The following is a 26822-nucleotide window of genomic DNA, read 5'->3' on the forward strand; positions in this document are numbered from 1 at the left end:
GCTACTAAATAATTTACCTGTTCAAGATTTAATATTATTTGGAAGCTTATTTGGAAAACACCAAATACCACCTGCTGGTACTGACAAGACTAGCTTCTCCTACAAGAAAGCCAGGGTGGGAAAAAATAAGTGTTTCTTCTGTTAAATTTTTCTCTTTTCTTTCTATTTATTTTCCTCCTGGCTCAAATGCGAGGAAATTAAGATGTAGCTCTCAGAAATGGTAAAAAAAAATTCAGAAATTTAAAATTCCCTCTTCTCTCAGGAATCAATGAACCAATGAGGTAAAACACCATCAAGAATGGTTTCATCACAGTAAAGCTGAGGTTTGCTTTTACATTAAAGCCCCATGTCAAAATGTACATTTAAAATTTTTATAAATCAGGCATGAAGCTAGAAAATAAATGGCAAATTGTCATCATCTCAAGCCTTTAGAATGTAGATAAATCTATATTTTGATACATTAAGTTTACACAGTTTAACAAACCATTATGTAAAAACACCCTAGAAATGAATCTTGTTTCCAGGATGGTGTTATTAAAGTACTTCTGACTTTTGTAATGCTGACATTGAAGCAGGCTGTACCACACTGTTCAGGCTTTATGATCCATTCCCGAATGCCTCTGCGTAAGGTAAAAAACCAAAACAAACCAAAACAAACAAAACAAACAAAACTCTCCACTGCTTTTTGGAGACAAAATCACTGATATGAACTTCCATTCAGCGCTCAGGAATTTGTTCAGAAAATTATGGCCTTATTTTAAAGGTTCTCTGCAGAGATGTATCATAAAAAGTCATTTTTTTTTCCAGCTTTCCTCCCACTGTATTCTACCTCTCCTGATTCAGGTGGGTTGGAGAACACAGTAATTGGTAAAAAACGAGAACAAGAGAAGGCCCACCCCCACTCCTAATGAACTCAGTGGAAAAATTTCCATTACCTTCTGCAATACCTGCATCTGAATACTGAAAAAACAGATCAAGATTTTAAATAGAATTGTCCCATTTTTCCTCGGCTAAATGTCAGCCTCAGTAAATCGTTCATTCTCCTATTTGCATTCTGGTGCAAGCCCAGATCTTTGCGTACATGCTGGCTTTTTTGTAAATAACAAAAAGCTGATTTTAAGTAACACCCAAAATAACAACAGCAAAGCCATCATTCAGTGGTCCTTATTGAAACACAGTAAAAAGAGAAACGTTGCAGGATTGCCCTCAAACAGTGGATGAGTGGAAGGTGAATGTTTGTATGGCCACAGGTGTGCATTTATATATATATTTATATGTATATATATATACATATATATATATACACTCATACACAATCTCTATATACACATTATAAACATAATAACAAAACACTGTAAAAATATTAATTTTGCTCATATGCTTGAACAATGTGGACTATTTTTATGATGCATTTTTGTGATATATCCAGTTGATAAAACAGCCTTGTTAGAAGCTCTAAATCTACAATACTTGCAATTATTAAAAAAATGAGTCTGTACTTTTGTGAGTCACCTCTTGCCATGACAAGCAGTTAGGTTGGAGGTGGGCCTTCGTATCTCAGCATCAGGTTGAAGGACCGGGCAAAGTTGTTGGCCAGTGTGCAGCTGTGCGTCTTCTCTGCCAGGGGCAGGAGGAAGGCCAGGAGCAGGAGGAACAAGAGGAGCAGTTGCAACGGTAGCGATGCCCAGCATACTCGATGCAAGAAGGAGCACATGCCTCCAGAGCGCCTCTGAAAGACACAAATCAAAGAGCTACTCAGAAAAATAAAGAACTGAGGAGGTACATGTCAAGTACATCAAACTGCAAGGCAGAGGGGCAGAACAACCCACACTGCCCACAGCAAAACAGATCTTAGCGTCCAGCTGGCTGACACTGGTGCTTCAACCTTTTAGTGACTATGTCACTATTTTAAAGAGTTCACTGCTGAAAATTTTGTTCTAGCATGAAAACACTGCTGACTTTTTAAGAGGAGAAAATGATTGCCTCCAAGTCCTTTTCCAAATCAGAAAGTGGAGGTTACAAATGCTCACACCAAAGCTGTCATTTCGTTTGCTCACAGTCAGCATAAGGCACAGCAGCTCAGCATCAATATCTCATGTCAGTAAAATACAAGTGCTGGTGCCTAGAAGAGGGGACCCAGCCTTCTGCTCTCTGACAGCAGATGGAGCCTCATTTGCAGCATGTGCAGCTGGTTACCCTCTCTCCAGCTGCCATGTGCTCCTTGAATCTTGACTTGGGGGTGTAAGAGGCTGGAGGCAAGAGAAAGGGCCCTGTACTGCTGTCTGCCTCAGTTCCTCTTACACTTTCATCGGATGTGAAAGAATGAGAGACAACAATACACTGACCCTGGGAAGGATATTAAGGTCACATTTATTGCTGAGTAGCCACAAAAGAGGCACACAGAAGTCATGTTATTTCTCCTTATGCAAACTCAGAGCGGCTCTCTTAACCTCACGAATTCAATCTGGATGAACACAACCATGAGAGAACATATTTAGAGCTAAAAAAAAAACAGGAAAAATTAATTAAGAAGTGAGATTTTCGCCGGCAGCATTCTTGCATGTTTCCTGCCAACGGACTGAACTGTGCAAGCTTCATTAAATATCAGCAACCTGTAAGGGCCTCCAGAAAAACAGGGCTCAGTAATCCACTTTTAATTTCATCAAATATGGATTTATAGTCAGAAAGCAGAATTAATGTTTCATGCTGCTCCAGTGGTAGGTATCAACCTACATCATGAATATCCACTCAGAATATCCACTGAAGTGAGATCCATGTTTTTCACAGAAGGAAGTTAACTCAGATGAGCTTGGGTTGTGTTCAACCCATGGGGAATGTCAGTACTATAATAAAATGAGGACTTCTGGCTGGATATATGGTTTAATGGGCAGCTGACAGCTTCCATTTTCACTGACCATTATTTGTTTTTTAATTCTCCATTACATCCATGATATGCAGCAATATCATGTATATTTATTATAGTACGCCATCTATGAGGAAAAAGGCCTTTATCAGGTTCCAGAAGACATGGGTAGGTTTATTTATTAACTAGTGATTTATTAATCACTAGTTCTAGTGATGGAAGAGAGATGGAGTTACCTCTGCGCTGGGACAATTCAAACCATGTTCCTTCTACCACTGAGATGTGATAGGATTTAATGCTGATGTTATTAAAGGCAAGGATCCTGACATGCAATTAACTGCTCAACAGTTCATTATGGCTGAGAGTCACAAGATGTTCCTTACAAATTCCAGATGGGAATTAGAAGTCCATCTGTCTTTGACACTCGGCTGTGGCAAGGACTGCCAGACTTTGTAGCACCACCTAAAACATGATTTATAGCTATTCATCTTTCAGTGTTTAATTTGAAAGCTACCTAAATCAGCTGCAACACCCATCCTCCTGCCTATGAGCTGATAGGAAATAGTGGGCTTTTTCAGTTGTGCCTCATCCCTGCTCCTGTTACAACCCAGGAAGCAGGTGCCCTTTGGTCACTCAAGTTTGTCTTTGATTTCCTATTATGACCCCACTGCCAACGTCAAACACACATTGTTCCTACCCCAAATCAATAGTGATTCAACATTTCATTCAGAGCAGATCACTGACTCTAAAGCAAAGACTATTAATGCAACTCTAAGAAATAAGATGAAATTCAAATGCTGTTCATCAAGTGCATTGTTTTTAGATCTACGGGAAGGAGCTGTAAAAGGTACTACCTTTTAAAGCTAATTGACCAGAAAGAATTAATTAGAAATGGCCTTATCAACAAGCTACCGTTTTTGCTTCTTGGAGCTTTCTGTAGGGTAAGATGCTGAAGCTAACCGCAGAAGTTCCTAGCATTAGAATAATCTGTTGAGGAAATTTTGCATGGGGGTAGAATTTCAGAGAAGGATAAATATTTTGTTTTTATCTGCTGCTTCTCTCCTGCTGTCTTGCTAGGGTTATAGGCATTTGTGTTTGATGAACTTCTGTCTTTGCTGCCTAGCTTTTCTGTTTTGTTTGACCACACAGCAAGGTCAGAATCTTACATTTTTGAATCCATTTGTTGCCATGGAAATGACTCTCCTCTCACAACCACAGCATTATGATATCTCTGCAGGATGGAAGATGAGGCACACAAGAGCTGTGAGAGTTTGGTGCTTTCAGCAAATTTGCAATGATAAGTCCTCATTATATGACGGCCCCAACCTGCACACACTGAAATCCATGGGAGATTTACCAATAACTACAGTGTTTGCAGCAGGATTATGCAGAGATACAACTAAATAGAGTCTGTATAGAGAAATACTTATTCATGGAGTTCAACTGATACCCTTACAAATGAATTCATTACTTAGATGTAGTGCTGGTAGTCTTGTGTACATAAATCCTACATTAATTTTGTTGTTTTGAGCTGTCTGGAACAATTTGTGACAGGATTTTGTGTGTGCATGTGCTAGCACTGCTAGAGGTGCAACAGTTTAAGGGTAGAAAATAGGTGAGTTACACAGCTGAAAAAGCGTGGCAGTCTTGGGACAAGTATGAACAAAGAAGCACGTCAGTTTTACTAAGGATACATCAAGATATTTTTTCTGTACTGCAAGAGAGATACTTTCACAGGCTGCAGTCACCTGTGAATACAGACTGACTGTAAGGGAATTCCTGAGGCCAAGGTTAAAACCTCTGCTGCGCTGGGCTAGGGGTGATCAAGGCTGTACAAATGTACTGGGATTCAGGACCACACTCCCAACAATTTAGCACATCATTCTGGGTTAGAAAAGGACAGTCTGACGTGGTTCCACCTTTGCAAAAGAGAGTTTGTACATTCCATTTCCATGTGAGATCAAAGGTGGGAACCACAAACCTCACTATATGGTGGAATTCCTTTTTTCCAATCACTGCAGCTACTGGCACCAGTACAGCTACTACCCATCACCCACAGTGTCTGCAGTGTGTGTCAGATCCAGGCTTCACAAAATACTCTGAAACCAGATCCCTCTCTGAGAAAAACTGGCAATGCTCCACCGAAGTCAACAGAACTTTAATTTCCACCATCTTAGAATAACAGTTGGAATACTTGGGTATTGAGCCAAAGTGTCAGAGACATTTTTGAAACACACACAGAAAAGGAATAGGTTGATATTTAAAATGAAAATATACATTTAAAGTTCACCATCAAGGATAAATGCCTGTTCCCTACCCTTTGTCCCTCAAAGTATCAGGAGAAGCACGGATTGTCAAGAGGTAGACAGCTGTGTTTTGTGTAATGCTAAATGCGGGCTTGTTACCAAATGAATTGTATTGGCTGTGAACATTCATATTTGCACTTGATTCATGTTGGGGAGTTTGAATGACAAGCATTGGTTTAGAGGTAGGAGTCCTTGGTTACTTAAATCTGTTTGCAGTTAATAACTCCTTACCCAATGCACTGTGAAAATCACTTGGACAGGGAACAGCGGAAAAGCACTTTAGAACTCACTACCTAATATTCCTGTATATTTTGTTGAAGTGCTTTCTAAAAATCACTGCACCCCCTGGTTTGCTGCTGACCACATTTCTGGATGTGTGAAAAATTGTTAATCTAACTATATGAGGAAGCAGAGGAGTATAGCATCTAATATCATTCTCATTAATGTTTTTTTTTTTTATGTTTTTGTAAGTCACCAACATGTCTGACAGAAGTCACACCTGTACCACTGAATCAATAATTCAGTAGAGAAAAAAGATCGCATCTGGATTAATTCCAGATAATAAGATAATAAGATGGTGAAGGGCCTGGAGCATCTCTCCTATGAGGAAAGGCTGAGTGAACTAGGTCTGTTCAGCCTTAAGAAAAGAAGGCTGAGAGGGACCTGATCCAGGTCTATAAATATCTAAGGTGTGGGGGGCAGAATGGCGAGGCCAGACTGTTTTCAGTGGTGAGTGGAGACAGGACAAGGGGAAACGGCTGGAAACTGCAGCATAGGAAGTTCTACACAGATGTGCGTAAGAACTTCTTTACGGTGAGGGTGACGGAGCACTGGAACAGGCTGCCCAGGGAGGTGGTGGAGTCTCCTTCTCTGGAGATGTTCAAGACCTGCCTGGATGCCTACCTGTGCGACCTGCTGTAGGGAACCTGCTTTGGCAGGGGGGTTGGACTCGATGATCTCTGGAGGTCCCTTCCAACCCCTACAATTCTGTGATTCTGTGATTCTGTGAATTCATTTTATCTTAGAGCATTTCACTGACAGACTATCCCAGGAAGAACACTGCTGTCTTAAAACTCCTGTTCTTCCCATGCATAAGGGGAACTAATCCTTAATATTCTCAGCCTGCAGTTGCTTTCAGCTCTGAGTATGTCCTCAATCTGATGCAGCTTGTCTATCTAGTTAACACTCAATAAATCTTTCCTCTTTGTACTTACCCAGTTTCCCCTTGAATCTACGCAAACCTCAGTCTATGCATAAGCCCTCAATATCATTTAACAAGGAGTTCTACAGGTCAAGTAACGGTGACATGAAGAAGAAAACTCCTTGTGTTAGCCTTGAACCTAACCCCCAGTTCTTGTGGAAAGTCTATCCCTAACTGTACTCTGCACCATTCATGAAAACTCTTGAGTTAAATGCTTAGACAGGATGAATCCTGGCTTGTATCTCCTCAGTGGGCAAATCATAACATAATGGGCTTAAACTACAGCAAGAGAGAGGAAAAACATTTGGAAGGGACCTTGGAAGGGATCACCTACATGGGTGTGAATTTTACTACTTCATTATTCCTCTGAGAATAAACAGAGCTGCCAAGAAGGCAGTAACAGTAGTTTATCATTCTTCTAAATAGAAGTATGCCACTGTCATGTACCATAACCTTTTTTATGGTCAGACAGTTGCCTTTATCAGTAATATTTTGCCTCTGAGAGGCCCTAGGTTTCTGCCACTTGAAATGCCACTAGAAACTAATTCAGCTGCTGCTTATAGAGGCCAGTACTGACAATTGGCTAAGACCAGCAGAGGTTGCTCTCACAAAACGAAGTGAGTTGGACTTCTATCCCTATGTGAGACTAGTTGGAACTCCTCAGTAGTTCCCAGGAAGGAGTCATGAGCATCCCTCTCAATGCACAACATATTGCAAATCACAGTTGGCATTTTCGAGAGTGAAGGAATTTTTTACTTGCTGATGTCCTAATTGAGGAGCTGGTTGCCACTGACTCCACAGAGCTGAGCAAGCAGCATGCTCTGGGACAAAGCAGTGGCTCATTCCCATACACCACAGCAGAAACTAAGAATTGGATACCATTGACCAGAGGTTTTCTGGCCTCTGCAAAAGGAAAATGAGCCACTTGGTTCAGAACCATACTTGCCTAAATGCAAACACTGCACAGGTTAGGTAACCAGCAGTGAGGAATAAGTGAACATGGCTAAGTCCTGCACTTATCTTTCTGTATCTCATGGAGGGCTACAAGAATCTACGTGCTGAAAGGAGGTTAACTGAGGTCTCACAAGCAATTTTAGCTCTGACATTTTCTATCTTCAGATTGCTTGACTTCGTAACCTTAATGTTCTTTTAAATTTTAAAAAGAATAAATGTATATACATAAATAAGTAAGTGTACAGGCAAATTGCAAGCTTTGTTTTCTCCCTTAGGGAGATCCTGGAGTACCTCAACAGAGCCAGATGATGAACTAGAATCTTTGATGAAGGGTTGATTTAAAAGAAATGGAAAACATGGAAAAGCCAGCAGTTTGCATCTGAGGTTACAACAGCCACATATGGCGGATATTTCAGATATTCTGCTGCAAAGTCTCTTAAAACTAAGTACTGTGCCATATGCTACTGTGACACAAACGGATTTATAAAGGTTAGCTTCTGCGTGCATAAACAACATGACATGCTTTCAGGATAAGCGTGCCACAGGACAAGAGCTACAGCCTGATCCTTTAAAGCAGCATTCCGTAATTTTCCAGGCAAACACAAAAAGTCCCATTTTTTTCCACCTTCTGCACATGAATTGAAGTGGGAACTGATTTCTCTTTATCCATAAAGTGCTTGATGTGGGATAAAAGTTAGAAAGCACTGTGGAACACTGGTAAGGCAGAATGTAGGATGGGTCGCTAAAACGTTCTTAGTTCGATGTTATAAGAATAAGGAAGGGCAAACTGCCAGAAGGGTAATTTTGAAGGATTTCTTCACACACAACAGCAATGGAGTGAGTTACGTTTTCCCCCTTAAACATCATAAATGAAGTATTTGGAAAAGTTTCAGAACAGAGTAAGAAGTTTTTAAATCAGTACTATTCAAATATGTAATCTGGAAATCCAGACAGTATCAAAGGATAGCAGTTCTTTGATTTCAATCCCTGATAAAAATATACTGTAGAACAATGATATTTAAAGGATATTTAAGTAAAGACTTTTAGCTTGCTATTAAAAATCTCAGCTAAGGTAACTGTTTTTAAAATCAGCTAACAAGACACTTCAGGTACTCAATTTACACTTCTTATGGCAAGTTACTCCCATTCTGCTAAATAACACTGATTCTTAGTGATTACTTACCTATATGATAAATTTATTGGCAATGAAATGTGTCTATGTAATACTTATATACAGTCAAAGAGTTTTAATTTTGACATATAAAGATGTATGAAAATGGTGGTTCAATAGAAGAAGTTGAATAAATGATTTGTGTCAAAGAAATAATGAAGGGAAATATGAACAAATTAAAACACAGACGTCACTAGTTTTAAATACACTTGTAAGAAATATAACATATCCAAGCACACTTTGTATTTAAACGCAATGCTCCACCACTTCACTCAGAAGAGCCACTGGAAGCTAGTAAACCAGATGCCTTTAGTCAGTATATGAGATGTTAACAGCAGGTAAGGACGATGTGTCCTGACAAGCAAGATATCTTCTCCATCTTGCAACAGCACTGCTTTAGAGGGAGAGCACCAGCAAAACACAGAAGTGGCAGAACGAGGTAAGAGGCACATGAATAGTCCCTGTGTGATACACCAGCAGGATTTCAGGAAAATAAATGGGCCACACATTTCAGCATAAATGCACCTCTAACACAAATATGTTGTGCATTCTGTAATACAGTTTTCTGACTTGAAGAATTCTTGTCCCCTCTGTGCTTGGACAAAGCAGAACTGCTTTCTTCCTGGCAAGCTCTACAGAGCTTCCTGAATGGCTGCTGTAATGTGATTGACTCCAGATCAATTATGTTTCTAAATAAGATTAAGTTACACGCTCCTTCTGTCTCCATGTTACAGGAGATTATTCTTTGCAGAATCTCAAAAGAAGCAATTAGCTGACCACTGATGTAATGAATGCTAATTATTTTGTTTGTACAAACGATAAAGCCAGAATCATTTGTATAGCAAGGAAGTGTAATTGCTCTGAGCACTTGAGAAAATAAACCAAACAGTGCTACTCAGACTATAAATAATGACCTTCCAACTTCCTATTTATGCTAAGAATGCTCATGAAGTATTATAGTTAGCTGAGAACCAGGTTTTGAATGTAACTTTTATCATATTTATTACTGAGCTTTTGCTCAAGTGCATCCTTGCATGTGCTAGGTGCCCTGCAGAAATACCCATCAACATTGCCCCGTCACTGGCACCTGCTAAAAATTCACTGTAGCCAGTGCAATTTCCTGCAACTGTTTTCTGTTAATCAACAAGAAGCTGCTCACTTCAGAATCATTAGCCCCATAATGTTCCTAACGGCACCAATGGCTTAAGGCATGTTCTCAGTGAAGGACTAATCAGAATAAAGCATATTAATAAACGTGGAGTAGGTTCTATTCTGGCCAACACTGGGAAATGCAGACAAGTAATGGAATAATAACAGAATGCAATAGATTGAGACTGCCTGCAGCTGTATTCTCCCATTTGCCAGGTTGATCTGCAATATATTTATGACTCAAACATGAGAGAAAGCAGAGCCACTAGGGATCTCATGTTGCAGAAGCAGAGATCAGACCAAAATGCCTAAAAATTTACCACCTCTGCAGATTCTGTGCGACCCAGAAACACGGGGGAGCTGAGAAGTTACAGGTAACCTGATCCCTAAGCAGGGATCCACAAACCTCCCACTGCATGCAAACCACTGGTTGTAGCAAGTACAGCGACGCTGCCCCAACCATGGATAGTTTCTGCAGGAATGAACTCCCAGGATCAGCCATTCTGAGTGGTATTTTTCACCATGGTTTTGAAATGATATTCAAAACATACAAAAATATTTTGTCTAATCTTTCTTTCATTTCTAGGCACACATTGTTGAATCTGAATTTAAAATAAACTTCACAGATTCTAATTCTATAGTTGGTCTGCTTTTCCTCTCAGCCTGAATAGCAGTGCACCCAAACTGGGTCACCATTGTTTTCCATTTCAAGTGGTGCTCAACTAAATTATGCTCACATTCTGATAAAAGCCTCAGTATGAATGAAAAAAAAGACACCTCACTTATGTTACTTGAATTCCGACTATAGACACGGTATACAGAGACTGAAAATTCTGATGTAGGCAGAATCTCACTTCAGTGAGCAAGGTTAGGTTTGGACATTTGTACTGACTTGTGAGGAAACTACAAATAACTTCTTGGTGGAAAGGAAGCCATTTCCTTTCTTCATATGAAGTATTTCAGCTCTTCCCACACCAAATTGTTCTCTTTGCTCGTGTTCAGTAGCTATCAAAAACACAGAGAATGCTTTTTTGTCCTTTTGCTATGGGCCCAATTGACAAATGTTTGCTGCCCGTCACTGTATTATTGCAGTTTCCTTGAAGATTAACAGAAGACTTCAGTCTCTTTTGGAGAAGTTGAGGAATAAATGCCACGTATCCTGAGTCATGAGAAATAGATTAATTAAAAACTGATATCTAATTGCTCAGTGAAGATGTCTCAAGGTGATGCTTCAAGATTGTGTATATATATATATATATATATATATATATACACACACACACACACACACACACACATTTTTTTAATTTTTTTTTCCCCACTCTACAGAAAAAAAACTCTATCCAACTGAATTCCACAGTCAGTCTTCTGAACTGCTTCCTCTAGCAGAAAGCAGCTCTGCTATACTTTTGGCTGCCACTGCACCAAGTATTAAAATGTTGGATTTTTTCCAACCAGATAAATTCTACTACTCTTTTCATCTTAGCAACACTGAACAATTTATGCTGAGTCAGAAAGGCAAGAATGGAAACTCTTTGAGCCAAATGTGGCCAAAACTATGCAGGAGGTGTGTGATCTACCATGGATAGATCAGTACTTCACTGGGGAAAAATATGAGAGATGCTACACCATTTGAGCACCAGAGAAATATCTCATCTGAAAGGGGAAGTCTTTACTTCTGACCATACTAGAAGCATGGTCACTGTATTTTACCCTTCAAATATTGGTCTCATTCTAAAGAGATATTTTTTGCAACTAAAGAAATCAAGGGCTTGGTTTATCTTGAGATGACTTATGTGATCATGTTATCATGTTCATGTAAAATACTGTTTATCCAATTTATGTTCTGTTGAGCAAATAGAGCCTTCTTTCCTTGTGAAAATGGGAGGAAAGGGAAATAATAGTGAAAGTAGAAGCTAACTGCCTGTAAACAAAGTAAGCCCTGACTTTATGAAAAAGGCATCATTAAAGCTTCTTGGATTAAATAAGAAGCTGGCAGTATTTTGTTTTCTTTAAGCTTGTCCTTATCTTTTAGGCTGCTGCTTCTGTTTCTTATGTCATCACTTCCAGAAGAAACTCCTTCACAGGAGAAATTCTGCTTCTTATAGCAAGGATTTAGTCTAATAACATTAAGTAAATCTCTACTTTCTCTGTTTTTCTGCACTAGTAAGAAAATGGGCTGAATGATCCAAAGCCATTTTCCAGAAGTTTCAAAAGGAATCAGAAGGCATTTTTCAAGGTTATTTTAATAGGAACTTGGTCTCTAAATTCTTTTGAGAGAGACTTCAACCCTTCCTTAGTTTCCTTAGAAAAAATGAATTAAGTTCACATAGCATAGCATATGGATATTCATCTTTTAGGGATATAGCTCAAGAGCAAAAACTTCTAAAAATAATAAAGGAGAAAAGAAAGGATCTTAATGATAGAATGATCTCAAGAATCTTAAAAAATTCTAATTCCGAATAATTATCTGTGAAATGTTGGATAAAATATTTTTTAGCTTAATGACAGGAAAATTTCATACCTTTCTAAATCTGTCTGGTTTTTCTGAAGATCCAGTAATCTGTTAAAGAAAGAAAAAAAAAAAAAAGGTGAAAAAAGCATGAATTTAAGATCCCCGTGGAACCTATAAATGAGTATTCACCTCATAAGGGATGTTTCTTTAAATTCATGGTCATCTGGATAGAGTGAACTAGCAGGTGATATATTTTTAATGAGCTTTTTAACACACATCAGACAGAAATTTAAAATGTTTTCAGGCTCTCAGCTATTTGAATCAGATGAAGAATTTTAGCAATAGCCTTGATTTTACTGACACCTATCGACTACATTTATGCTTACACAAGGTTTTGATAAAGCATTATTACAATCAGTGGAAAACAAAACTTAAAAATATGCTCTTTATTAGCAGAGGGTATGCTTACCTTCTGAACCCTTTGAGGAATTTGTGTTTTAAGTAAGCTTTGGTTTTGATGGCTTCCTAAAGCAGAAAATTTTCTAGGGCTTCAAACTTTAGGTGCTCAATTTCTGATTCCTTAATTCTATAAAGTGCCAAACGCATAACTGAAAAGTCTAGTCCTACAGTTAACGTATCTTGAACAGTTAACATAAGTACTTGAAAATTTTTTAGTAATAATTACGTAAGTTTATGCTAAGAACACAGAAATACCTTCAGTATGGCCTGGAATATTTCGTACATGCAGGTGAATTCTGCCATCCATAGTATATCATTAGACAAATTCTTTACTCATTTGGTTCACACCTTAAAATACCCTGCAGAGAAATACTCTGAACATTGTTTATAAAGGGAAAAAATAGCTCATATCTTTTATTTTAATACAAAGAGGTTTGTGCTTATATTCATAAAGATATAGTTTCATTTGCTCTGTTTTTCATTTTGTTTACTAAGGGAGGTTTCAATTAAGCACATATAAATGTATCGCTGAATTGAGACTAGCAATTTGAAGCAACCTAAAAGAGCAGTGGCAGAGATCAGCAACTGCAAATTGAGTGCTGTCACCTACCGGCGAACTCATGGATTCTTTCAGTTTGGATTTGTAAAGCATCCAGCGGTAACGCAGGTCTTCCAGATCTTCAGAATTTCCAATGACAGGATGAAAACGAAGGAGGTCTTCAAAGCGACGCTGACCATCAGGCACACGAGCCTGCAGCTCCTGCAGCCAAAGCAAGGTCACTAACAACTGGGAATTCAGGAGGGTTTCATTTTTTTAAAAGCTACCACTTAAATGAACAGTTGTATTAAATAAAACTACTGGCTATTCAGGGTTAGTTGCTCTTTTGGCCTGAAATGGTCCACTCATCTGCAGAATCCCTGTGGCTTTGGATATTTTTGTTTGCTTCATTTCTTACAGCATCCATTGTTATGGCATTCAAATGAAACCAAAGGAGTAATTCTAAATAGCAAGTAGATATTTTAATCACCTTAACAAATATATTTGATACAGTATGCTGAAACTGTCCAGTCCAGCACCTACAGGACATGCTTCTCTTTTCACTTCTACCACTTTGGCTCTGGCAGATCTTTCTAGGAGTGAAATACTTGTCTTAATTTCCTAAGCTTACTAGTTCCTCTTTAGCTCTGGAGTCTCCTAACACAGAGAATATAAGAGTTTTTTTGCCTTTGTTTTTTGATTCTGAAAGAATCTGTGCTTATTGCAATCTTTGTCTCTCTCTTCACCTCTGGAAAACTAACCTCCAATTCTTTGTAGTGTGTCTTGATTTCCTCTATGGAAGACAAATTCACAGCAAGAATTTTGGAGAGTTTGGTGTTTTCTCCTTGTAACCACTCTTCAAAGTCAAGCAGGAGCTTAATGTGGTTGCTTGTCCTTTGCCCTTCTGCTGTCTTCTCCTAGATTACAGGACAACAGCAACAAATAACAAGCTGTTACTGTTAAGTCAGATATTTCTTCTGAAGGCCTGACTGTGAGATCTTTATCTTCAAGCATACAACTCATAGTATCAAATGAAGCCAATAAAATTGTTCTTGTGAAGCTGATGATAAAGGCAGACTCAAAGCTCCTCTCTCACCTGCTTATGGTTGAGATCTAAACAATGGAAGACTGGTCCAGACATGTGTCTGCTATCTTCAAATGCTATTTTCTTCTTATCAGCCATTGGTCTGTTTAACTGCCACCTTTTGAGAAGACTGTAAAACACAAAATCAGACATCAGAACGGTGAGACACATGATGGTGAGATGCCCACATTTTGATCAAGACTACGTGGGACACCTCTGCTGGTGAAATAGCACTATTGTCACTTATTACTATTAATTCCAATATCTTTTTAACTAAAATTAAAAAAAAAAAAATAAGGCAGGAGTTCTTCAAAGCAGCACTGTTCTCTAGTCCTAATATTTCTATTTCTAATATTTTCATTGAAGTGTTTTTTTTTGTTGTTGTTTGTTTATGTTTGTTTTTTCTTTTTTTTTTTCCATTACTGGGTAGAGTGAGCATAGAAAAAAGACATGTACGAACACTTACCCAGTTGCCATTTCTTTCAGTGATCTCCAAGACTCCTTCAGCTGATCCAGCTCTGCCTGAACATGGACAGTCTCCTCTGGGGAAGAATTCTCCATGACCAGCTGGCCATGAGCTTCCACAAGGTGCAGCTGGATCTCCTTATCTGGAAACTCAGCTAGCCATCTCTGAAACGTACAGTCCTTAAAGTTACTTCTAGGTATCCTGGGTAAAGCAGAGGCTATGTCAGACTGAAGGCCATGTTCAGTCCAGGCTATGCTGCTTCTGTTGGCACTAGCTAGAAAATACCTAGCGAGAAAAAAAATATGCTGTGGATTCTTGCAAAGAGCCAACATATATCAAAGAGTAGATGGCAAATCTTAAAGGCCCTAAGCTGTCGCTGCATCTCTTCTGTGGCATTCCTGAGAGATACCTTGGTTTCCCATATGAAAGCAAAAGCTGCCAGCTGAAATAACCTACCAGAGTGAATCTAGCCTGCAAAATACTACTGCATAGGAAAAAGCCAGAAGCTCTGGTAGTGCTTACTTCAAATACAGCATAAGGTTAGCTAAAACAGGGTAATGTTCAATGTGCTTGTATGTATGCATGAATAAAGAGAGTTTATCATTTTAAAACTTGTGGTTTGATAACACTTTCTCCTTTCAACAGTTTTCAGCTCTTTTCTCACTGTTGTTTTCTACCTAGTTCCATATACCACAGCATGGGGCAAAGCAGGAAGGCAGCAGCAAACAAAAGTTGTCTCAGGAGGTACAAACCTTTACTGTTCTTCTCAGTCTGGAGCCCCTTGCTATAAAACCCTTTCTCTTAAGGTCTAAATGCTGCAAAATGAATAATTAACATATTGCATTAAGATGTTATTCTCACCTCAAGGTCTGCCACCCTGCTCTCATTGCTCTGCTTCACATCAACACCCTGGTAGGAGCCAATCTTCTCAGTGGTTGCAGTGATCCACTGCTGGAGGTCAGACAGTTTGTCATTAAATGCCCAGTGCTTCTGAACATGCTCTTCAGACTGCTGTATCATAATCTACAAATGATAAAAATGTCAGCAACCAAAAACAGAGAAGCACTTTAATTACTGAATCTTACACTGTGACTACTGACTCAAAATCTCATGGGTAGAAAATAAAAATGCAGCTGCTAATGAGATACAAAAAGCTTTATCTTTTAGCATCCATGGCATAGAAGACACCTAGAGACTCTTGCAGGCCTGAATTTAACCACATGAGGGGGCATTAAGCATGAGAATAGCTACCTTCTGTTTCAGCTGAAACAAAAAAAGGGCATGATTTTTTCACATCCCTGTAAATATTAAAGACATCCTATACTCACTGAATCAGAAGTCAGTGTGACAATTTTATTTTTTTGCAAAATTCCAGTTCAGTGATGAATAAGATTATTGAGATTGAAACAAGAATTCCACAGAGTCTATTAGAGTAACATTTTATTACATGTAACCCCATGGTGACCTGCAAAACTAAGGTCATTTTATAAGCTCTTCCTGTGAGTCTGTTTTGGAAGGTCATTTTATAGTTATATTTACAAGCTACGGAAAGTCTCAGGTCAAAACTAATACTTATAAAATTGCAACACTTTTCTGCTGTTAACTAGAATCACAAAGCTATACAAGAACAAACCTGTTCTTCTGATTGTTGGTTTGGTACTATTGCACAGTCCAGGAATCTGTGAACAAGTCTAAGGTACTGTGTAATCATGTAACTATGCAGTCTTTTTCTCAGAAATAACAGGTCCACTCCATAAATAATCCATACAGCTAAAAACAAACAAACAAACAAACAAAACCACCCAAAAATCTGTGTGGAGGGACACCAATCTCGAAGGGATAGCGTACTACGAATAACCAGAGAATCCTGGAAGAGCTACCAAAGTTATAAGAATCACATAATCACAGGACTGTAGGGGTTGGAAAGACCTCTAGAGATCATGGTGTCCAACCCCTTAATTCAGTACCTTCTTCACCTGAAATGAAAATATCTGTCGTTCATAGCATATAATCTCATATGCTCAGATAATTATTTTACATTACTTTTAGATAGTGATAACTGGTAACTCATCAGGCAACTAAGAACTCTTATGTTACCTCCAGTGATCTCTTCAGGGCCTGAATGTCAGACAGAAGTTGGTTCATTTCATGTCTATGTGCTGCATTTGACTGAACAAGCTTCTCTACCTCTTCCATTTGAATTGCAAGCTCTGCCAAGTCATCTTGGATCATCTGCAGTGGAAATAACAGAATGCATATGGGTAGTATCCAAGACATGGCAAGGCCCTTTGTAAGACTTTTACTAAAGGCATTTCCAGTTGAGTGTGAGGGCATTATTAAAAAAAAAAAAAGAACAACCACTGTCATTAAGAATATTAATGGCTCGATGTCTAGAAGTGAATGGTTCTGAAAGCAACGGCAGGATGTTGATGTTCTTACATGTCATTAGTTGATAACAAAGAAAACAAGCTGCTAGAAGGTGCTAGAGGAGACACAATACAATCAGGTAAATACTGACATCTTTGCACCAATGGTGAAATGGCTTAGCATACCTGAATCACACCAACTCATCACAGCCACAAGAAAGAGTTATATCCTCTCTCTTCCTGTTTTGCTCTTCTCTCCCTTTTTCCCAGCTATCTAGGTTCACTTCATGACTTAAGCAGGCTCTAATGCATATTGAACCCTTTGCTGAAGCAATGTAATATCATGGTCAACCACTATTGTAATGTACCTGGAATCTCTGGAGTTGTGTCTTTTTACCCAAAAGATTAGGCTGTGGTTCATTCTCCAAGTCTAATTTGGATTTGATGGTAAACAATTTCTTCTGCAAAGGTGCAAAAGCAGCATCAAAATCCTTATGCTGCAGTATCAAATTCTAGGTAGGGAAACAAGAAAAAAAGCATTCAACATATACTCCCTTGACCTTATCTTTAGTCTGTCCAGTACTCAGAGCAAATACTAAGCCAACCACACAACAGGCCATAAATTTATATGCATATTTGATCAGCCCAGGAAAACAAATTGAGCACAACTGGTTAATGCTAAATTTGATTCTATGAAACTGGCTTAGAAAAAGATTAACTATCATCTTTGTTACAGTTTAAGTCTGCACACAGGCTTTGAAGCTCACCTGGAGTTTGCTTTTTCTTTGCAGTAGACTTTTGTGTAGAATTTCTCTCTCCTTTGAAGCTCCAGCTACTTCCTCCAGGAAGGATTTTGCTTTTTCCTCTCCAAGGATATTGTTCAGCAAATCTTTCTTCAGCTGTAATGTCATCAGCTTCTCTTTGAACTGTGAACTTTCAGCTAGAGCAGCCTAAAGGAAAAAAAATATTCTTCCTGTAAAATCATAACCAAGTAATAATAATAACTACATAACTGTATTATTCTCACACAAGTCACACGACCAAAGCAGTATGACAAACTCGGGTAAGAACAGCATGCTGGGCTGACAAGGGGTAACGAAAGGTACCTGGACAGTGCCCAGTTAAAGGAAAAGTCTTCCTGACAATGTTAGAAGCATCAGGGCTGCATCCATTTTGTGAACAGAAATAGAGGAAAGCTGTACTATGGAAAGAGTTGTCTGTGCAGAGGCCTAAACAACCAACAGAAAGGACAGCTTGAATGCTCATCCCAAGGACAAACTCCATCCCTGTTCACAGACACATTTATCTGGAGATTAAAGGGGTGACAAACTAACAAATGCCTTCCTGGACACATGCAGAAATCACCCCACAACTATATTTCTATAGTCTTATTAACAGAATCCACAGAATTTCCATCAAAGGGAATTTGAGCCACAGATAAACAGCATTATCACCACTGTTAAAGACGTATAGCTCATTCAGACTATTCAGTTGACAACTCCAGTTAACCAAAGGAAGGGCACAAAATAAGACGTTCTGCTACAGCTAGAGTTGAACTCTGTGCAGTGGAGTTTCATATCATATGGGAAAGGGCCTTCTAGCTGTTGCTTTTGGCAGCTGTATGCAGTCAGTCACTGGTGTTGCTTGGACAAATGCAAACCAAGTATCAGTTTCTGAGCTTAGGAACAGGTTTGCTACCTCAATCTGATCCAACGCTGGCTCTGGAGTCTCCAGGAGCATCTGGACAGTTAGCTTCCATTGTTCAAAACTTTGCAGGGGATTTTGGAAAAGTCTGCTCAGTTGAGTTTCTGCATCAGTGCTCATTTTAGACATCTTTCCTTTAACACTGCAAGGATAAAGTGGCAGCTGAGAAAAGAATTACAAGGAAAACCAACTGCAAATATCCTATTCATCAGGCCACGAGTTAACACAATACTCATGTGTAAACCACATCCAACACAAAAGCCTCAGTCTTTTACTGTCAGAGACTGCTCTTGCATACTCACAGCTGTTCTGTCTGTCAGAGATGTCTGACAAAAGTTTGTTTAGGCGCCCTAAGACACATTTTTCTCTTGTGCAACCATGTATCAGGAGCTACTCTGTTTTTAGCAGGAAGCCATTTCCTCTCTTGTGTCATTTTTCTGGGCTGCTGTCACCAGCATGATTTACAAATAGTATTATCAGAGCAGTCTCATTGAGTTTTAGGAAAAACAAGCCAAGGTTGTACAGAATTTAACCATGGTTATCTGTAGTATTTTATATAAAGAAAAAAAAAAAAGTATATTTGATCACACTAAGTTACCTATAAAAGAAAAGGAAAAAAAAATTTTTTTCTCCTCAGATCTAGATCTTTAAACTTTTTTTGCCAAATTATATTTGCTGAATTTCTTGTATTTATATATGTTTATATATATATGTGTGTATGATTCTGAAAAACAATCATTTATGTATGTTTATGCACATAACTATGTGAGTGTATATCTACATAAATATAGATCAGCACACATTCATTAAGTATCCAGGCATCTCTTCTAAAGGCTTATCCAAAACACAGCTGAGACACAAGGCCCACTAGGGACACACCCCAAGCAGCTGTCTCCTGTCTTTCTGAGCTTTCCTGACTTCCCAGTTTGCTGAACCCTATTAGATATGGCAGAATGTAGCCCGAATTGTGTATTCGTATGGGAACAGCCTCCTGAAAATTCACAGGATAAGCAGGCAAGAGCAATGCCACAGACTTCCAAGGTAAACATGATTAGTTCTGTCTTTCTATAAAAGCAGCAAGAATAATCTTACCTGAGTCACGGGGACATTACATAGCTAAGCAAAGACAAGTTTGCAGCTCCACAAATGTAAAGTACTGACGGCACATGTCCTTTGCCATTTGCTCTGCTGCCCCTGCTAGGCTCAGTGTGACATTGCCAGACTTTGTGAAGAAAGTCTGCGGAGAAGCTGGCAAAAGAGCAGCTGCCATTTTCTACTCAGAGGCAAGTTCTCCTGCTTTCTCTGCTTCTCTTACAACACCGTCTACTCGCTAGTTTTTAAACTGAAATCCTTTTCCATAATGACCCATAACCCTCCCATTTCGGCAGCATACTGTGCACTGGATAGAGAAAAGTAAGCTTGGATATAATAAAAAGAACTGACCTTTCTTTTTCCTCTAAAAAATGATCCTTTCTTCTAATTTGCAAAATTTGCTGCCAGCTCCTTTACTTCCTGATTCCAGACAGCCTGGAAACGGAAACACTGAAGTCTAGGGAGAGGCTAAACTCTCAGAGTTTCCAAACTAAGGCAAGTTGAAAACAGGAATCATGCATGCATGCAGTCAGGAGAGAGGAATAAGCTCTGCCAAGTAATTGCTAAGGTTGATGAGTCATCACAGCAGACTCAATAAGGAAGGGGCATAATTCTTCCGAACCATTTACTACTTCAGCTTCTGCCCTGATTTTCTAGCTGCTGTCATGAAAAGCAAAAGGGTACATAAATTATTATTATATAAGGCTAAGAAAATCAAATTAGCTGCCAACAATCTAATTTTCTTAAAACCATGCACAACATTAATGATGCATGATTACTGCATGAAAATGGCCAGCAACCTACAACTCCTAGCAAACAGCTAACATCAGAGGTTCATTGAATTGCGAAGGTGGATGTCATAAACGAAAAAACACTTTTTTCTACCTGCCACCTAGAATTAAATGGCTTGTTGCTTTCTTCTTAGGTGTCTGTCAATCCATGCAGAGTCTAAGATATTTCCACCCCACCCCAGCCCCTTTATAGACTTCCCACTACCTTTGATATTCCCGTATTGCAGAGATGACGCTGTCAGCGTGTGGCTGCACATCCTGGGAAAACCGCAGCAGTTCCTTTAGCTGAGCCTTCAGCCTCTCAACCTTCGACTCTTCTGCAGCCAGAACTGCTCTTGTTGCCTTAATCATAAAAAGAACAGGTCACACCATATGTAGCATCTGGCACATGAAATGATGTGCTAAGGCCATCTCAAGGTATTCACACTGCCAACTCCAAGTCCCCTTTCCGATGCCTTTTTTCCTGGCTAAATATGGATTTTGATAAGGTAGAATATATTCTCAGGAACTGTTCTCTTCATGCAGGTGCTCTCTGCTCTTCTCACACTGCCTACCCTCTGCATCTGATCTGTGGGGTTTACAGTTTGAGTGAATCACAGCTAGTCCCAGTTTCAGTTCAGTGGTTGCAGTGTATAATGAGATTCATGTCTTAACCACTTTTGTATGCAGGAACAAATCTTCTGAAACACCTATGTACAGAATGTTAATTCTATGCTGACGTAAGGTAACAAAACAAGCAAAAACCATTCTGAAGTTACACAATTGAATCAGTCTGTATTTTGTGGATTTTTTTGCACCTAATTTTGCCAGCTAGTCTTGCTGAGTTCCAAACATACAAACAGCAATGAAAAATATTTTGAATAGCAATAATAAATGCAAAGACAACACTCAGGAGGAAATGGGTGGTAAAGACTCTTACCTACTTTATGTGTGAAAAACTTTCCAGCAGATTGATTTTACTGTAAATTCTGGATTATTACAAACTTAGGAATTCTTTTGTAAGTACAAATATGTCTTTGATGGTAGGAGAAGAAGGCTGTAATGTAGATATACTCTCAAAGTATGTGTCTTTCTATGAACGCAATTGTATGTAGATGAATATATGTTTGTACATACACTAAGACATTGTTTTTCCTGCTCCACCATAAGTGCAGAAAATTATGTTGTTTGCACTGTACTGTTCTCTTGCTGAATATGGTTCCTCTGAACCTAAGACAAACTCCAAATCATCCTCTAGCCACCTCCTTACTGTGCAGAACAAGATAAGGTTAGAAATAGTTGACTTCGATGTTGCTATTTACATTTCTGTTTCATATACATGACTACTACTCTTTCCTTTTCACCTTTAAACAATGGGCCAGGCATCTGCTAAATGCGGCTATCTGTGTTCAATCTGTGACTACACTTAACTCCTTTTTTTCTTTTTCTTTCTTTCTTTTTTTTTTTAGGCATATGAAGTGCAACAACTTACATTGCATTTTCTCCACTGAGCTACAAACTCATCTTCAGTCTTTTCCCTTTCTCCAGGGTCCAAATCATTTTCTAGTTTCTGTAGACCTTTTCTGAATTCCTGGATATCTGCTTCTAATTGTCTGGCTTGGGACTTGTAGGCACTTTCTGACTGCTGAAACTTGAGCAATCTCTGTTCCTCCTCATTGCTCAGCAGTTTCAACTTCTCCAAGGCTTTTCTCAGTTCATAGAGTTCATCCTTCAATCTCTCAGCTCCCAGTGGGCAGGTATTTTGAATCACATCTGCACACTGATTTTCAAGGTGCTTCAATTTCTTTGCACCGCTCCTAATATTCTTGGCAATTTCCTGCAGAAAGAAGTTACATAAATATTAGTTGTGGGAATGGGAAACTGGGGAAAAGGTGAAAGCAGACAGAAAAGATGACCACCTCTCCTAGTTGTACATATATTCTTTTTCACTTTTTGAAGTTTGATATGCTTTTTTTCAAATGACCAGAAGCCAGAGTCACTTGACAGCCATCTGTATAATACTAAGTGCTATGATTTTGAAAATATTGGCTCAGAAATGGTTATCACCTGAGGTCCCTGGTGAAGAAAAGAGGAGCTTCAGGCAGTGAAAAGTACCAATAAACAGATCTATGAGATTTAAAGCTGAACAGCTTAAGGCATGGTACCACAATATTATAAACTGTTCAAAAACAGTTCAGGTGTTTAGATATTGTTACTGAAAGACATGGTTTAGAGGGAAATATTGGTTATAGGTGGGCAGTTGGACTGGATGATCTTAGAGATCTTTTCCAACCGTTGTGATTCTATGATTCTGTGATTTAAAACTGATATTTTGATCACTCATTCTAAGTGCTCAATGTTTGTGAGCCTGCAGGCTCTATTTGGATCATATTTACCAAATGTCATTCCTTTAGAAAGTTTAAAAGGGCAAGATGCTTAAAGAATCATGATCAGGCTTTAAGAAGGGAAAAAAGTACAAAAAAATCAATCAAAACCCAAACTGAAAGTAGGCTATCCTGCAATCCCCAGTAAAACTGAGAGAGCTTTGTATGCTACTGATTTTCAGACCTGTGATGACTCTTTATCCATAACCCACATTACAATAACCATCACCTTACTTTGTTTGTAATAATTCTTTTCTCAAGCACACCCTTGTGTGGTTTGAGAAATGCATACAGGCATGGAAAACACATAATCCTGCTTCTTTGCCAAAATTGTATCAATTAAGGACCTTCAGTGCCTTTAGTCTGTCCTCCACTGAAGACTTGGTTGTTTCTCCAATGCAGCAGTTTAATCTTTCCGTCACACCATTCAGCCACGATTGAAACTGGTTGATGTTAGTGCTGTATTTCTTGTGCTCTTCAGTTATCTTTTCAAGCAATTTCACTCTGCTCTGTAACAGGAGAGATCAGAAGCAATGAGGACTGTGCTTATCTGGCTCTTTCTCCTTTATACCATAACCCAGAATGTACAAACAGGAATCCCTTTCCTTGAGCCCCAACAGCTCTTTGCTTATACAAGAAGCAGCACAAAAGATTGCATAAGCACTTGTGCCTGTTGTGCTGCAGGGTCTCAGTGGGTAGTTTAGTTCCCAGAGAGACAAACTTCAGGGTCCTATCAGGCAAATTTCTAGCCTCTCCTCTCCAAAATTTCTCAATCTCTCATTAGAAAAGGATAAGAGACAGAAGTCCATTTCTGGTTTGGACTTCACAGGATAAACAGATCAGAAATGATCCTCGTGAGGGTTAAAAATAAAGATGAGCACACCACAGATTTACTTTACTTAGATATAACAATGAAAAAAGGAGAAACTGTGCCACAGGCACATATTGTTTCCATGGTTATTATTTAAACAGCTGGTAAAGAAAATAACTGTCATCTTCATAATGTAACTGAAAAGTTTTTCAATTTGCAGATCACAAAGCAGGCTCTGGTGCTAGTTCAGAGCTTGGGAGCAAATTTAAATCTACGTGATGCATGCTTGATTTTCTCTGTGCATCCAGAAAACAATCCCTGTACTTATGTGGGCCTGCACTTGGTGAATTGCTCCTTGCAGATCCAGTCTGGAACCACTCGAGATGAAATCATTCTGCTCAGTCTACCCTTATTAGTCACCTGAAGTTCAGTCCTTGCTGAAGGATGTGAATCACAAGGAATTCTGTTCTGTTGTTTCATTAATATAATACGCAACCAAATGCTATTTCCTACAAATCAGGCTGATTTTTTCTTGCCCTTCACCAGTTGGCATGGAAAGCAATTGAGTTACACTATGGTTACCTTAGGAAAAAAGCCCGCCCCTTGTGGAATGCTCTTAGTGCATGCAGCACCCTTGAAAGGCTGTGCTGTAACTAAAACAAATTGAGTTTGTTCTGTGTGAGTGAGCCTAGGATCTCCCTTGTGCTGCAGCTGGGACTTTGCCCTTCACCTTGGGACAGGTTATCCCTGTGGTGCAAAACAAACCCACCATCCTCCAGTGGCACCATGCCAGCCTCTTTCCACATTGACATGCTTATCTCTGCTCAGTTGTGCAAACCAAAAGTAGAGGTATGATTGGAGCTCTCTGTGGCCAACCAAGATTTATCCAACAAAAAACACTTAACTCATCTGCTATGCCCCCTTGCCTTGATTCTCAAATCTGCAAAGGTTAAAAAAAATTTGCACTTTGACCTCAAGTTAGGTATTTGGGGAATGCAACCTTTATAGTGGTGTAAACAGTCCAAGCACTGAACTAAAACAATCAGTCCAAGTTTATTTGATTCCAGAAATTAGGCTAATTTATTGCACTTATAGAAGCTCCAAAGGGAGCAAATAAGAATAACAAAACAGAGTTATTATTAAACACGAAGGTTTTATGATAATATATAGAGCATTAAAAAGGAAGTAGAAATGACCTACCCTTGCATAGTCTATTGAGTCAAAACAAAGCATCATGCAGCTTGAATAGTCCTGCCTGATCCATTATGTCAGGGGAGAGATTAGATGTAAATAGACAGACTGCAATAGCTGTAAAGCATAAGGCCAGCAAGAACCTGAGTGCCCCCACCAAGAGGTTAGGCAGCAAAATTTTCTTAATGTTGGGAAAAACGATATTGATTGCTTCTACTAGGATAGCTGTTTGGGGAACAGAACATTGTTAAACTCCATCTCCACGTGCACTGGGTTAATGTGAGGAGATTCAGCAAGGTTGTGGCCCTAAAAGAAGAAGAATTGGTTCAGTATGGGCTGCAGAGGAAGAAATGTGTCTGGGCAGGATCTGCCCAGCCCTAGGTAGTCACAGAGGTAGACGGAAGCATAGCAAACACTCTCTCTTAAAGTTCACTTAGAGTCAGCAGAGGCAAACCAGCCTCATCTGGAAGGCAATTTAAAGCACATCAAGGAAGTTCCTGCTTTAAATCCTTCTGTGGCATCTCAGACAGAGTGCAGAAAGCTCCCACAGCCTCTCCTGGTGCTTTCAGACCTGGCACAAGAGGCTTGGCTTTATGAATATCTAGGCTTGAATTAACAGAGACAACTCGGATTAAAATAAATGTGCTCAGGCATATTTGATAAATTTGATTAACTATTGACACACAATATACCGTAACTTTTCTTATCATCACCAGTCATAATTTATGCTTTAACACACAACCATCTACATCTGCATATTGCTATTTTGCCTCTGCTCTTTGCTATCAGATGAGGGAAAGCGTTTGTGAAATATCACCACATATAAAAATACCCCTGCTGATGTAATTAACAGGAATTGACATTTCTTTAAAACTTGGAAATGATAAGGGCACATGTGAATACTACGAGGAAGGAAAAAAAGTTTGTTCATACCACAGAAGCAATGTCAAAAAAACAAACAAACAAACAACCAAAAACATTTCAGAATCTGCATCCAAAAGTTTGCCCTTCTGACAGAGATGGACAACTGCACAGTCTCTAAAAATGCTCTTCAACACAAGTGTAATCTACAAACACCAGGAACCCACCCCAGCAGGCAGCTCAGGCATTCAGCTGGCATCTGCAATTCAGATTTCGTCTAGCCTCTTATCACTCATGGGGCCAAAGCAAACCTCCTGCAACTCCTGCAACTCTTTCATTCATTCCTCTCTGCCATTGGAAGAGGTGGAAGGGATTTCTTTTTTAACTACTACTGTGCCTTCCAATATGAGTCCTATGGTGCCTGTAGCCTTTGCATTACCTAATGAGTTTCACATTTACTTCAGCTGCAAAAGCCAAGGCTTCTCAATCCCCCTTCTTTATTCCATACCTCCTGAAAGAGATTTCTAAACTGGATTCTCTCACCTCATCTTTCTGTGAAATGTGGTATTTGTAGCCCGTGCCAAAGGAAAGCTTTCCTGGCACCTCAGTTGGCTGGAGATATAAAGACATATTTTACCTAAGTACTATGAGACACTTCCTGATCTCATTTACACCAGCACATATTCAACTCAGCCAGAGAAATCACACCGCATAAAACCAGTCTCAGAGAGGTCACATTCAGACCCCAACTATTTAAATTACTTGTTTGAAAGAACTGCCTTATTAAAATGTCTAATGACTGTCTCCTGCTTCAAAACCAAAAATAAACATTGGTTAGAAGGGACTGAATGAAAATTTGAAATTGCAATCTAGATACAGAACACTTAAATTCCAAGGACTATTATTATTTATAAAACCAGTTGCTTAATCGTGAAGAAAACCTTTAAGAATAAAAAAATCAACGTTGAGTTGCTGGTCTGTTGGTGGCTCTACAGCC

The 26822-nt window shown here is 39.1% G+C and overlaps 1 protein-coding gene across 1 annotated transcript in view; it reads right to left on the bottom strand.

Annotated features, from left to right (window-relative positions):
• Nucleotides 1-1531: 1531 nt before the first annotated feature.
• SYNE3 (spectrin repeat containing nuclear envelope family member 3) overlaps nt 1532-26822 on the bottom strand; it is a gene marked incomplete at its 3' end in the record, with an annotated part of 30073 nt that continues 4782 nt past the window's right edge. The window contains exons 4-17 of the mRNA XM_079537086.1: nt 23310-23471; nt 22071-22415; nt 20805-20941; nt 18711-18858; nt 17780-17962; nt 17381-17524; nt 16744-16878; nt 15508-15669; nt 14647-14810; nt 14193-14310; nt 13858-14013; nt 13169-13318; nt 12169-12207; nt 1532-1729 (exon numbers count right to left, since the gene is read on the bottom strand). Coding sequence (XP_079393212.1) covers nt 1532-1729; nt 12169-12207; nt 13169-13318; nt 13858-14013; nt 14193-14310; nt 14647-14810; nt 15508-15669; nt 16744-16878; nt 17381-17524; nt 17780-17962; nt 18711-18858; nt 20805-20941; nt 22071-22415; nt 23310-23471 — 2241 coding nt within the window. The remainder of the gene's footprint in view (nt 1730-12168; nt 12208-13168; nt 13319-13857; nt 14014-14192; nt 14311-14646; nt 14811-15507; nt 15670-16743; nt 16879-17380; nt 17525-17779; nt 17963-18710; nt 18859-20804; nt 20942-22070; nt 22416-23309; nt 23472-26822) is intronic.

This window comes from Tetrao urogallus, assembly GCF_951394365.1.
Source record: "Tetrao urogallus genome assembly, chromosome: 6".
Classification (NCBI taxonomy): domain Eukaryota; kingdom Metazoa; phylum Chordata; class Aves; order Galliformes; family Phasianidae; genus Tetrao; species Tetrao urogallus.